General features: G+C 39.6%; 1 protein-coding gene across 1 annotated transcript; it reads right to left on the reverse strand.

Annotated features, from left to right (window-relative positions):
- Positions 1 to 2,468: 2,468 nt before the first annotated feature.
- Positions 2,469 to 14,746, reverse strand: LOC135156967 (cytochrome P450 2C16-like). The gene is made up of 6 exons (XM_064111118.1): positions 14,391 to 14,746; positions 8,222 to 8,381; positions 6,723 to 6,923; positions 5,705 to 6,417; positions 4,896 to 5,136; positions 2,469 to 3,600 (listed from the first exon to the last, which is right to left on the reverse strand). Exons 1-6 carry the CDS (start codon positions 14,448 to 14,450, stop codon positions 3,404 to 3,406), a joined length of 1,572 nt encoding a protein of 523 aa, XP_063967188.1. The 5' UTR covers positions 14,451 to 14,746; the 3' UTR covers positions 2,469 to 3,403.
- Between the last annotated feature and the right edge of the window lie 427 nt (positions 14,747 to 15,173).

Here is a 15,173-nt window from a genome sequence, read left to right on the forward strand (position 1 = left end):
CTAGAATTACATTTAAGCACAGTCATGAAGCACCTTTTGTAGTTATTGTAACGATTGTCATACGCATCTAAATAATCAAATACTGCAAGTGCGAAGCGCGAGCTGAAAATTTAGGAAATTCAGACCTGAAGAGGGGCATTCTAAGGCTTGTTTGTAGGAATTCCCTAATATTTCACTAACCAAATGATGCTGGCGCGAAGCGCGAGTGGAAATTTTTGTATATATTGACCCCAAACATGGATATTTTAAGGACTATGTTTTTTAGGAATCCATTAAGAGTATACATATCTCATCATAGTCATCTAACGCTAGTTCCAAGCGCTTGCTGATTTTGTTAGAATTACATCTAAACACATGAAGCAATTTTTGAAGTCATTGTAATCATGATTATCATACGCATCTCACTAATCAAATGCTGCGAGCGCGAAGCGCGAGCTGAAAATGTAGGAAATTCAGACTTGAAGAGGGGCATTCTAAGGCTTGTTTGTAGGAATTCACTAAGACCCTACGTATTTCACTAACCAAATGGCGCGAAGCGCGAGCTGAAAATTTTTGATATTCAGATCAGAAAAATTGACATTTTAGGGACCGATTTTAGGAGTTCATGAAGAGCAGAAATCCCACCAATCCACTAATGCGAACGTTAGCACGGACAGGAAATGTTTTATATTAAGACAATTAGGGCAATCACTTTAAGTAGTCATGAAATAGAAGAATATGTCACTACATAAAACAATAATAACTCGAATTGCGAGGAAATATATTTGTTGTATATTGATTTGAAAACGGGAGGTTTTAGTACAACATGATTATATATCTCGTTACACAGTCTATGCGAGCACCAGGAACAATGAAGACACAATGAAGCAAATAATGTTTCATAAAGTTATGAAAAAATGCTTCTTATGTAATATAACATAATATAATACAACATTTCTTTCAATAATTTCTTTTTCCCCACTACGTTTCTCTTCCTTTTCCCCTCCTTTTCTTCTTTTCCCCGTTTTTTTTTTTTTTTTTTGCCAGCCGATTGGGGGGGCACGTGCCCCCCCATGCCCCCCCGTAGTTACGCCACTGTAGTCAGGAATCTTAGACAACTCGGCCATTAAAAAAAAAACACGATCACATAATTCATGAAGCATTTTCATTCATTTGATGCAAGAATGAGCAATGTAGATAAAAATGATTTGGACAAGGGCTGTGCAGGGAATAGAACCCGGAACCTTCATGGTGTAGTCGGGCGCTTTAGATCCGGCCACGGCACCTCGCCATAGCAGGCGTGTTCGCAAGTTCCGCATGACTTTACGCACGACGAGCGGTCCGTTCTTGAGCTCAATACAATGATATAACTATGAATTAGCTGAATTAACGCCTTAGAACACAATCCAATCCAGTCGTGCATAAAGTCGTGCCCCCCCCAAAAAAAAATCAAATATAGTACAACAGCCTTTGGGAGAGGGTCGTCCCACCCCCTCCCACCTATCCAAGGGTTTATTTCCAATTCTTCTAATGCCAATTCGTCCAATTGCCAACTCGTCTACTATCATTTGGTCTACCATCAGTTCGTCCACTCACCACATGGTCTACTTTCATCTAGTATAATGCCATTCCGTCTATATAATAACCAGTTGATCCAATAGCCATTTAGTTTATATACCATTTGGTCTAATTGGACTAAGTGTTAAATTGTGCAAAACGAATAAAAATGAAATGGATATGAGACCAACTAGTTATGAGACGAAATGGTCATAAAGGAAATGGTGAATAGACGAAGTGATGATTGGACCAAATGGTTAATGGACCAAATGTTGGTCGGAATGAAAGTAGACCATGTGGTGAGTGGACGAGTTGGCAGGAGACGAATTGGCAATGCAAGTGGGACTATAACTCTCACGAACAATAGGGGAGCGTTTCATGAAAGGACTTGTCGGACAAGTTCTGTTTTATCCGACAATTACCATAGTAACAGTACCTCTCAGCCAATCAACATCAGAGAAAGATGTCAGATCTGACAACTTGTCGGATGAAAATATTGATGAAACGCTCCCCAGGGCTGTTGTGGTCTAGTTTTGACTCTCGTCTTTCAACCTAAGGGACGTGGGTTGTATTCCTAGCCATGGCATGTTTTCCTTTAGCAAGAAATTTATTCACATTGTGCTGCACTCAACCCAGGTAAAGTGAATGGGTACCTGGTAGGAATTTATTCCTTGAAATGCAGCGTAACAGCTTCTCTGCTCAAGCCAGCGTAATTAGGCTGCATTACTGTAGAGCGCTTACAGACTTTTAATAAGGTTTTAAGTGCTATATAAGTATGATAATTATTTATTTTGTCGGACAATAGCATCTCCCTCTGAACATCTCCACCATCACCCCCCCCCCCGCTTTCCCTACCCTTCTCGCTCATATTTGTCTCTCCATCACATATTTGCTCTACCATGTCTACACTAAAAGAAATCGAAATCGGTCTTAAATGAAGAACTACTGTATATATTTATTTTATATTGAGTTTGAATACAAATCTATATCGATTGCACCTGATAAGATGTGAGCAACTCCTTGAACACTTGAAGACGCTACGTATATACCATAAACACAGTCGCATGCAGTGACTCGTTTCCAACGGGCAGGGGTTGAGTGGGCAAGAGAATGTTGTATAAAACCTCTGTTACACAGGAATTCCTAAGTAGTATCGGAGCGCCCCGAAACCAGTCTCGGGCAGGTTTCTAATCCGGTGTAAACGCACAAACTTACCCGAGACCCCTTCTGAGCAAACCTATCTCGGACCACCTGGCGATGTGTTCCAAGATCGTTCTCGGGGCGCCCCGTGACGGCATAAAATAGGCATTTGCATGTTTTCGTGGGTATAAAGAGCATTTTGATCCCACGACAGGTACATTCATACAATAAGACATTCATGTGGAAGGGTCTAAATTTAAATGAAAAGCAAAACAAGAAAATAAATTTATCAGTTTGTCGCAAATGGAGAACAAAAGTTTAATCGGGAATATAAACTTAAAAGTTCCGATGCAGGGGAGCTAGTTTAAGTCTACTTGCAAGCTAATAATTCGTCACTTGTATTCAGTACGGTAGAAATAACAGATATGAAAATAAAATATTTATTTTTTACGCATAAAGATACACAGTATCCAAAATATATATATCGTATTCCTCTTATAAATATCAATAATTTACAAATTAAAATAAAGTCATATGTAACTGAACTGGCAGCTTTGCAAATCACCGACCACGGTCATATATACATGTATAATTATAATGACCCATAAATTTCGAAGTTTATTCATTGCTTATTTTGTTCTATTAAAGTACGAAATTGTCCTTGTCATTGCGACGGACCCTTCTTGATCGGTCAAACTTATCGATGGCCATGGTTCCGTTCAATGATTCACGTCACTGATGCTTTTCTGTCTTTGAAGGAGACCCTATACCTATGCGGCGTCCTCACCATACCCCCTGGGACTGCTTCGAGGCTTGGGTGGGGCGCGTCATCCGGGAAGGCCAACTCGAAGTTCTTGATGATATTCGCGAAGAAAAGGAAGAGTTCCATGCGTCCTAACTTCTCACCGATACAGTTGCGCTTACCTGGTTGCAGTTTTGGAATAGAAGAAAAAATTGTAAATTCATTAAACATTACACTAGTTTCAATAAGGACACCGTCACATTTTCCGATAAATCCCAATCATGTCTTCATGTCAGAAACCGTGAACAAAGGACGGTGTACGAGTCGTTCATACATTTGCGGTACCAAGGTTGAGGGGATGTCGAAGATATGACCCACCGGAACCCCGCTTCTGAACTGAATAGTCAGAGGCGGCAAGTTAGCAAATTTGTCCCAACTTGTCACCTTTTATAAGAACTTTTACCTCCGTTTGCCTACGAACGTGGATATGAAAAAAAAACCTGGTGCCGCCACCTCGTTTATTCGTGTATAATTGGGACGTCATCTTGCGGACGGCAATGTTCGAGAGAAGGCTAATAACGTCAATGGGATTCAACACGGGTGAGCCAAACCCTTTCGAAGGAGACGGCAACGATACTTCTCTGCGTCTTCGGCATATTTTCATGGCGTTATTCAGTCTAAAATAGCGTCGAACACGAAAGAGGCAACAGAACTCTCTTCTATCTTGTGTGCGAGAAAATCACCTGTACTTTGTCCACTGAATTATATTGTAGTATGTGTCGTTCTCGCAGCGTTCCCGTTGTATAAACGTATAGTCCTTATTGAGCTTTACGCGAACAACTTTTGCAAAGTTATTGTATTTATTTTGTAGCAACAAAGTAATTTGGAATTTTCGAAATTAGGACGGTATAAGAGCATTATGACGTTAGTAAATTTATACCATGTACACAATTTATCATGTTTATCAAAGCATATCCAAAGTTGTAGTATCGAATATGCCGGGATCATGAGGATGGCATACATATAATGTGGTTTGGAAGATTTATTCGAAAACCAGCAACGTTAAGCCATCGTTAGCCCGATGTACACTACACTACGATCCGATGTTTTCTTTTAACAAATCGCATTTCACATTAAATATGAAATTTTTAAGAAGGTAAATTATTCCATTAAAAGTTTGGTATAATGCTAGGAAAACTTTCTGCCTTACTGCAAGCATTTGCGGTAAGAGCAGAATCCTTATCGGATTCAAATCGCAGCTGGTGAAGAAGTCAATGCGAATCGAAAATAAATCTGCTTTCATTTGGGATAGAGGCTCGAAAAAAGACGGGTATCTCTATTCATGTATCCATACCACTATTTGAAACTTGAACCATTCAGATTTTAAAGGTTGGAATGTGCATATCTCATGCTTTTACATTTTTTTTTACTGAGCGGATCGCAACGGATCGAGTAGTGTGCGGCGGGTTTTACCTACCCAAACTAAACGATATCAGATGCTCATCTGGGCAGTATTGGCCATGCTCGTCCAAGAAGCGCTCGGGTTTGAATTTCCTAGGCTCTGGCCAACATTCTGGGTCAAACGAAGAGTATTCGTAGTTCAGCATGATCCATGTCCCGACCTCGAGGTGGTATTTGTCGATCGTCATAGCAGATGTCGTTGAGCGCATCGAGGAGATGGCGACACTGGCATAGCGAAGGCATTCGTCGATCGTTGCCTACGGATAAGATGGAGCGAGACTTCATTTATTTAATTACGTAGTTATTAAGTTTGCTGATACAGCGTCATTCTGGTGATATATTATGGTATAAGGACCCAGGCGCAGGCCAAATTTGCGCAGCCAGGAGGAAGGTGCATCTCTTTACTTGACCTAAATTTGCACGCAGTTGAGTACGCATGTGGTATAAGGTCTCCAACTATAATTTTGACCCTTTTGGAAGTGAGAACGCAGATACAACCTTTTTTAGGAGATGGGGTGATTTTGCTTGTAATTTTTAGGGGGGGGGGGTGACCGAACTCGGAGTGACACTTTTTGTTTCTCGACAGAAAATTTCCTGAGTCCATCCCCATTCCTCATTATAAATTCGTAGATATGCCCCTGGATCCTGACCCAGACTATGCTCTGTTGGTATGCGATTTTGATGGAGTCTGCGAGTCCCTCTACGAGTACTTGGACATTTAATTGGGACATCTTCATAGATTTAAATGCATAACTGTCCTATAAGCCGAATGAGGGCGTTATACCTAAACCTAACAAAGGCACAAAAAAAAAAACGATTACCAACCTTCGTATACGGCATCGATGCACCATCGGCCAAGGTCACGTGATCGCAATCATACGTTACGTCATCCATCTCTTTGTGCAGTCTTTCCTGTATGCTAGGATGAGAACCGAGGAGAAGAATCGCCCAATACAAGACAGTAGCAAGTGTCTCCGTGCCTGCCATAAACAGATCATTCACAACAAACTGCAGGTTTGTCTTACTAAAGAGACCATACGTCGGGTCTTCAGGTGTGGTTCGGTGAATTTCGGATAGGTACATATCAATGAGGTCATGTGGGCAATCGGGATCTGATATCTGGTCGTGGGCGTTGATTTCCTCGCGGAAGAACTGCATCAACTTGTCCATGTGGCCGTAGAACTTTTGATAGGAGCATCCGGGTAAGTAGTGCAGGCCTGGGACGAGGCTGCTCACCGCAGCGTATTCGATGGCCCGCAGAGATTTGTAAAGGGTATCGAGGAGGTCAACGAACTGCGGATCGTCGAGGGAGTACTGATTTCCGAAAACAACGCCACAAATGACGTTGCATGTACTCGACTGGAGGTTCATTAGCGGGTCGAGGGTACCTCTTTCTCGGATGCCTTTGATAAGGTTGTCGGCCTCAGACGCGATGACACCTTCAAAGCTCTGTCGTTCGACACCAAAGTGCCGTAACGAATGGATGACAAAATTGCGTGTTTTCTTCCAGTACGCAGTGTAGTGGGACCCTATGACACCTGGTTACGATACATATAACGATAACAATATATATCATTTTGTAATATAAAGAGGATAATTATGATAAAAGTAGTTCACTGAAAAAAAATTCCAGCTATAAGTATTCAGTGTTCATGAATTTATGTATATTTTGGTCCCCTATCCGCTTATACATGCATATTGGAAAAACTTTAAGGTACAAAGCTGGGAATACGAAAATTCGAATGTAATTTAGTAATAGACCTATCATGCCTATTGTGGATATGCTATATGGTTTCCACTTGTAATGCTTAGGGGAATGGCCAAGGTTATACACTTTGTGTACCTCTTCCTTTGAAGTAATCCTCAAGCGCTGGAAGGGATCCCCTGTCGCTGAGTAAGTGGCCATCCAAGAGGACCTTCTTCATGGAGTGGTACTTGTTGAGGACCACCACCGGTCTTGGACCCATGTAGAGCGTGAATACCGGTCCGTACTGCGACACCAAATCGCTCATGTACTTAGAACTATCACCGGCCATCATCATACCTGTACGAATGTGAGATCCAAAGATTTTAATCGATGAATACGATTGTGTTGATTGCTAGTGTTATATTTCGGTATAGAAGGGATTGCATTATGGTAGGAACAAGGGGAATGAGCCGCTATCAATGAATCGCTTTCAAACAGGACCGCCATGACTGCTTTGATCTTAGTCCCCCAGTCAGGCTTTTATTTGAAAAGTTACCGAAGTGTGACGTCAGGTGCCATGGTGTCATGGCGGGCTGGGTTTAAACACGGAAATGTCTAAACAGAGTCGCAGCTGACGATCGTCTGTACATTTGCAAATGACTTTGGCTCGTCTGAAAAATAGTTAGCAAGAGATCAAATTCCGATAGCAGTCATTTTCTCCTATGAGAAACACACGTTTTCATTAGGCGGGTTCATTTGTTTGCAGGAAGTTGGCGTTGCTTTTTTTTTTTTAACTGAGATATTGTTAGCATTAATTTTCTGTTCATGGGTCCTTATAAATACGCAGGAGATACGGTCACATGACCTCTTGCTTGGAAGTGAATTCGTGTAAGATAATAATGATTAAATGCGCAGTATGGCCTGGAAAGTGTTTCATCATGAAAAGTTGATGTTACGTCTGATAAGTTGACAGACATGATTTTTTTAGGCTGAGAAATTGTAATTTTCGGATGAAATATCCTACAATGGTGACAACTCCCTGGGTATCATATTGTTTTTCCTACGACCTTTCCTTCCGCAACACGGACATGATAAATTAACAATTTTAAGTCTTTGAATCAGGCTCCAAGTACTTGGGAGCGTCTCGTGAAAGGACCTGTCAGATAAAACGACCGACAATTACTCAATTCGACAGTTTACCATAGTAACAGTTCTTCTTAGCCAATCAAAATCAAGGAAAGTTGTGAGATCTGGGGAGCGTTTCATCAACATATTTGTTCGACAAGTTGTCAGATCTGACATCTTTCCTTAATTTTGATTGGCTGAGGAGCACTGTTACTATGGTAACTGTCGGATAAAACAGAACTTGTCGGATAAAACGTCTGATAAGTCATTTCATGAAACGATCCCCTGGACTTTAAAGTTTCGTCTAAACTTTAAACAGAAAGGAGAAGAAATCTGCAAATTTGATTTTTGCCCAAACTCAGATTCGTGATTCGAACCAACACCCTTGCCTCTGTAGGCGCAGGGATCATCTCATTTCGCCATGCCGACGAGCTGCTCGAGTCCTTGCAAATAAATAGGCTGGCGGAAACCGGCCCGATTCGAACGGAACACCGGAAAGAAAGTGTCTTAGGAGTTACGATTAGGCTTACCGGGTATGTTCCCAAGTAGTGGCCACCGTCGAGGGCCCGGAGGTAGGGTGTATGTAGGCCCATCGCTGTTGTTTCTGTGTCGCTTGATAACTAGCCATGTTAAAGGGAGCACCAGCAAAGCCAGAAACACGGTGTAAATACTCACATCTTCGAGGAATGCCTGGATATGAGATAATAAGACGAATGGAAGCTACGTTTAACAAAAATGGAACGGTCAATCATCCAATTCTGTTCAGCTTAAACCATCTAAGGTATATAAAGCTTCTCTTAAAGAGTGGCGTTACATGGAGAGTCTCATCATAGGAGAGGGATTATTTTTCAACAGGAAGAAAATATATTTTTAAGAGGTTAAAGGTCACTGTTATCCCATGAGCCCTTTCGCCTTTCGTCTTCATCTATACCGTTAACATCATCTTCTATTCCTTGCCACCATTTACTGTTTACTTAGTCTGAGCAAGATGGCTGCTGAGTATGGAAGCTTAAAAGTGCCCCCCAGATGTTCATATAATCATCTCGTCATGTCTACATCTCCTAGGGGAAAGGGTAAGATGTAGACATGACGAGATCCAAGATCTTGCCATCTGATCATCCGATCTCCCACAGGATGTAGACATGACGAGATCCGAGATCTTGCCATCATGATCATCCGATCTCCCACAGGATGTAGACATGATGGGATCCGAGATCTTGACATCTGGTCCTCTCATTTATAAGATGTAGACATGACAAGATCCAAGACCTTGTCATCTGATCATCTCTCACACGGGATGCAGACATGACGAGATCCTAGATCTTGTCATCTGATCATCTCTCACGCGAGATCTATAATATCTGATCATCTCTCCCACGGGATGTAGACATGACGAGATCCAAGACCTTGTCATCTGATCATCTCTCACACGGGATGCAGACATGACGAGATCCTAGATCTTGTCATCTGATCATCTCTCACGCGAGATCTATAATATCTGATCATCTCTCCCACGGGATGTAGACATTACGAGATCCAAGACCTTGTCATCTGATAATCTCTCACACGGGATGCAGACATGACGAGATCCTAGATCTTGTCATCTGATCATCTCTCACGCGAGATCTATAATATCTGATCATCTCTCCCACGGGATGTAGACATTACGAGATCCGAGATCTCGTCATCTTATGCTTTTCCATAAGAGACGTAGACATGACGAGATGATTATATTAATTTTGGTTGGCACTTTTAAGCTTCCATAGCTGAGAGCCCCTTAAACATGTTTAACGCAAACGGACTTAGTGCATGGATGTATATATTTCAATTTCTACGGAGTCGGAGTAGATATGCAACCCAGTCCTGAACTATAGATGGCGCAGTATATGAATTATTCTGAACCTCGGATTGATCTCCACTTGCAATATACAAATGGGTTGTGTATGCTTAACCTCTTGGTTTCAAGCCCCTATTCATTTTCTGAAATTGTAAAGATTATTTATTTTGAATCCAAAAGTTTGAAATCGAGTTCAGATAGATGAAAGGGAATATCCTTAAGGGCCCGTATTCCATAAAAGAAGTAATTTAAACTCTGATATATTTTGGGATATTTTATATTTCTATCAAAATGCCTAAATGAAGCAAGTTAAATCCACGAGAAAATATGAAAGAATATAGCATGCTATCCCGTATGTACGAACCAATTCTCAAGCTAGGATAGAACAAAAATTTCCGGATACAATAATCGTATATAGCTTTCTGATATGCATTCACTGAATGAGTAAAATATGTGTTTGAGAGTGTGGAGGTTTTCCGAAGAAAGAGATGAAGAAAGCACGGGAAGAGTACTGGATAAGATTTAATTAAGTATCAGTTGATAAAAAGTGATATGACGGACAGAAAAGGCTTTTGTAAAATTGGAATGTTAAAACGATAGTTTTATATAATATACAGTGATTAACTTCTAAACATCAAACATTCTTCAATATAAAAAAGCAAGAGATTTTGAAATGGACACCCCTTAATCGTTTAATCGGTTCGGGCCCGCCCTAGACACTAAACCGTCTCTGTGGACTAGTGGTTAAGGCACCGGCGCGGCGTTGGCTCGATTCCCGGCAGAGACATTTTGGGCCTCACCGAAGTTTCCAAAGGGAGGATAGCTCAGGGGAACTTTGATCTAAGCTTCACCTATCACTATTCTCTTACACCATTTCTTTAAAAGAGCTACCAAAGCTGTTCTACATGTATAAATTATCATACTTAAATAATTGAATATAGACCTATGTATACATATAATTTATTCATAAACCCTTCAATTTTATTTCGCTCATTACACCGCTCATAACCAGCCACAAAAAGTTTCAACCAAGTAAACTATTGGTTGATTATAAAATAAAAGAAAGAAACAACATCTAAATAATTTATCTATCTGCCCTTTCACACGGTAAAAAAAATCACGATTTTTTTATTCCAGTGAAAAATAAGGCTAATGACATGTGGAACCAAACTAGAACATGATTAGAATCACGAACGCTAATCACAGTCACGATTACAATAGCAATCATCATTACAATGTTGATTCAAGATTCACATGTGAAAAGGCCCTATATAAATTATAATGTTTGAAGGATGGAAAGTAAACATAGATTCCAAACGTCAATATCTTTGAATTGACGTGAATATCCGCCCTTTCACACGGTAAAAAAAAATCACAATTTTTTATTCCAGTGAAAAATAAGGCTAATGACGAATATTCAGCACGTGTGAAAACAAACTAGAACGTGATTAGAATCACAGTCATGATTACAATAGCAATTACCATTACAATGATGATTCAAAATTCACGTATGAAAAGGCCCTATGTCAAATTGAACGTACACTGAATCGTCTCGTAGCATGTGTAAATATAATACCCTGGCAAGCCAAATGGTATAGATATTTGATGATGTTAAATTAAACAAACTGGAAGTTCCCATTTCATTTCAGCATGCTGCCTTATAATTCGCCATGCTTTGTAATTTTATTGTTGAAAATTTGAAATGTAAGCAATTCGTTATCAATAAAAAAAATGAACTTATTAATTAATTCATTCATTAATTCATAAATACAAAAAGACTTAATGCATGGCTGATCGTAAACAAAACGGAGAGTCAGTGAGTTTGAACGCTAGCCTGTAAAACTTCTTAATTTTATGAAATTATTGAAATTCAAGCCTTATTTCAAATAACCAGAACTTTGTTATTTTTTGACCATTTTCTGTAATTGAGGTATCAAATTAAAGAGCAGATATTGAACTTTCAAAAAATGTGGTTTTCCTTTTGAAAGCCAGATACAACCCGCCAAATGACTTTTTGGTATCCCCTCTTCAAATTGTTTTTGCTCACTCATGCGTGAGGGAGAAATAATCTAATTAATATCAGATGAAAGAGGAGATTCTAAGCCTTACATTGGTAGGTCATTTGTCTATTTTATTTGTGATTAAGTTATGATAAATCATCGCTAAATCTCGGTTTCGTTTTTTCTGGGACGCACTGTACATAGATATATTACTCAATCAATAAACATAATGCCCAACAGTAGATTATCTGACTTATTCTCTTCATAGCAAAATATATTAAAAAAAAACATATTAGGAGGTTATTCAACAATGATACAAAACGGAACACGCAAGTAAAAGACCTAATAAAACTGCACAAAATTGATTTAAATAACCCAAAACAAATTCCGAGATTGAAGGAAACAAATATGGCTTTGTTCTCAGATGGTTATAGAACAATTCGGATTTGCCTGCTGTTTTTTTAAAATGGTAATTTCTAACTGGGGGGGGGGGGGGGTTCAAGTATACATAACAAAACACCTAGCTCATTGCATAACCCATTGAAGGCAGAGGCGGCGGAACCGGGGGGCATGGGGCACTTTCCCCCCCCCCAAAAAAAAAAAAAAAAAAAAAAAAAAAAAATCCCGTAGGAAAAAAGCCCTTTTTCAAATGCAAAATGCCTTTTTTCAAAATGAAATTGTCTTTTTTTCCAAATGAAATACCGATTTTAATTTCAAAGTCACAATTTTTGTGGATCGCGCTTTGCGCTCGCATCAATTATTGTGTAGTAAGGTACTCATCCTGTTAATGGTTACAAAATGCTTACAATGTCTAGTTTTCAGGTTGGATTATCACAAATTTTCAGCTTGCGCTTTGCGCCCGCATTATTTCGATTGGTGAGATATGTATCATTTTCATGATTCACTAAATGTTGGATGTAAAAGTTTCAGCCTTAATTACTTTTTTTTTCTCCAATCTAACAAAAAAATATGAGATCATATAATTTGAGATTTATCGACTTTAAGATAGAAATCAAACCCAGAGTTCGGAATACGCTGAACAAAGCTAGCCAGGCAATCTGCATGCATTTAAATCACTGTAATTAAAAGCTACATTTGTATACTTTGACATAATAAAGAAACATATTTCGGAGTGCGAACAAAAAAAGATCAACATCATTTCAAAACTATGTTTTAAGAATCGTTCAACTTTCCTAGAAATTAGGAACTTGCGGGAATCAGTATGTATTTTTGGTCAGAAATCATGTGACTTCTTTTATTTAAATACCGAAATTACTCTAAATTTTGCCAAATCACAAATGCAATTTAAGTGGGTAGATGCCAACATAATAGTTTTCGAAGTAAAATCGTCTCTAAATAAAATCATCCAAAATGTTCAGTATGTTAGGCTACATAATAAGGAGGGGGGGGGGTGATGCTAGAAACTCAATCAAAAGCAACTTTCATTATTCGTAGCGAAACTTTATCTTTGTGCAAAGTCAATTGCTTGTTCGAAGTTTCACCTCTGAAATTCCAATCATTTGAAGTTTATGAATTTGACTATCAAGAACAAAGCGAGGGAGCACAGAAGCAGATCTGAATAGAAGAGAAGTGCGACGTATTCAGGAGCCGCGGAAACGGGAGGAGGGGGCTAATTTTTCATAATGGAATACCCTTTTTGAAGTAAAACATAATGCATTTTAGGTTAGAATAATCACAAAATATTTGGCTCGCGCTTCGCGCTCGCATCAATTATTGTTAAGTAAGGTATATATACTCGACCTTTAATGCTTACAAGAATGTTCAGTTTTCAGGTTGGAATGTGATAAATTTTCGGCTCGCGTTTTGCGCTCACATCAATTATAGTAAGGTACTCAATCTGTTCATTGTAAAAAAAAATGCTTAGAATGTCCAGTTTTCAGGTTGGAATATTACGATTTTCAGCTCGTGCTTCGCGCTCTCATTATTCGATTGGTGAGATATGAATTCTATTCATGAGTCACTACATGCAGTCATTAGCGTACCTACGGGGGGGGGGGAGGGCAGAGGGGGCAGACTGCCCCCCCCCCTGACGAGTTACAACTGATCCCTGACGAGCCAGAAGTGGCTCCTTTTAACTTGATGACTTTTTTTTTTTTTTTTTTTTTTGCTTGTCAAATTTTTTTGTGGGACGAAATCCTTTATTTGTGGTTGAAGACCTTTTTTTTTTCTTGCTTGTCAAATTTTTTTCTGGTACGAAATCCTTATTTGTGGTTGAAGACCTTTTTTTTTTTTGCTTGTCCAATTTTTTGGCGGACGAATTTGCCCCCCCCCCCTTTGGAAAATCCTAGGTACGCCACTGCATGCAGTCCTTAACAGGTTACTTTTCTGGTCAGTATTAAATTAAAAATTTCAGCTAGCGCTTTGCGCTCGCGTTAAATCTTTAGTTGGATAACACATCTTTTTCATGATTAAAAAACTGCTCAGTCTATTTAATTTTCATATCTTATTGCATGAAGTGTCCAAAAGTTTGAGCTCGCGATTTGCACTTGAAACATTTCGCAAGGATGCCCTTTTAACATAAATTAGTGTAATTTTTTACCAAAAGCGAGTATGACAATTTCAGATTTGATTTTTTTTCCAAACCGCTCCCTCGCTACGCTCGTTCCCGGATGAGCCTAATATATTTTCATTTAGATATCACTTAAAAATGGCTTTCCTGAACTAAATTACTACAAAACACACAACTACTTCACGCAGATGATAATCTCATGGTGCATGCATACAACCATGCTTGCCTATATAGCTAGCAGATAATAAGGATTTCAGCACAATGCTTCTTTTCTCAAATAAGAAAATGAAATAAAATGCACTCCTGAATATTCAAGTTGATCAACATCCTACCTCGGGCTCCATTGCTCTGTCAAATCGGGTTGTTATCGGGCGACAATGAGTTTCCAACATCAATCGAATGGCCGAGTATCCGGCGTCCTGGCCAACACAGTCTCCTCGTATACAAATTCTGAAAATCCATTTCGTTAGATGCTTATAAACACCGCCAGAATATACGTGTTGTATTTGTCTTTGGTGCAGGCAGCAAAAAACATTTACAAGAATAAAAGATTATTTAGATGATTGGCCCAAAGAAGGTCTCTTCGTATGTTAAAGATAATGAGTGAAGGGGTTCAATTGACCTTTTTGTTCGTTACGATGGGTGAAAATTTACTCCCTGTTTACACTGGCTCTTACTCGCGGCAATCAATGGATGTTCGATGACACAATCGGAGTAGCAGCCATTGAATATTCATGAGGATTACAGTCACTTGCCACGCCCATCTCACTGGTATGTATACTCATGCAAACTTTTGACACACCTCCTGATTCCTCAAAACAGGGAAGACTATTATATTGTAATTTTACTCGTTCACAAAGTTCGTTACATCATTGATGTACTACACTAGATGAATACATCGCTATGCTCTCTGCAGGGGCCGCGGAAGCGGGGGGGGGGGGGCTTCAGCCCCCCACTTTTTTCCAAAACCGTGTACAAAAACGTAAAAATGACCATAAGATTGTGATTTTTTGCATGGTCAGCCCCCCCACTTTTGGCTCAGCCCCCCCCCACTTTGAAAACCGTTCCGCGGCCCCTGCTCTGTTGTTGCGTTTATATACAAAATCTGTGACGGT

This window comes from Lytechinus pictus, chromosome 16, assembly GCF_037042905.1.
Source record: "Lytechinus pictus isolate F3 Inbred chromosome 16, Lp3.0, whole genome shotgun sequence".
Lineage (NCBI taxonomy): Eukaryota > Metazoa > Echinodermata > Echinoidea > Temnopleuroida > Toxopneustidae > Lytechinus > Lytechinus pictus.

Coding starts and splice junctions, on each gene's coding strand:
- LOC135156967 (XM_064111118.1), bottom strand. CDS start 14,450: ATGTTGGAAACTCATTGTCGCCCGATAACAACCCGATTTGACAGAGCA. Junction 8,382..14,390: donor ACAGAGCAATGGAGCCCGAG/GTAGGATGTTGA, acceptor TCTCATATCCAG/GCATTCCTCGAAGATGTGAG. Junction 5,137..5,704: donor CATCGATGCCGTATACGAAG/GTTGGTAATCGT, acceptor TCTTATCCGTAG/GCAACGATCGACGAATGCCT.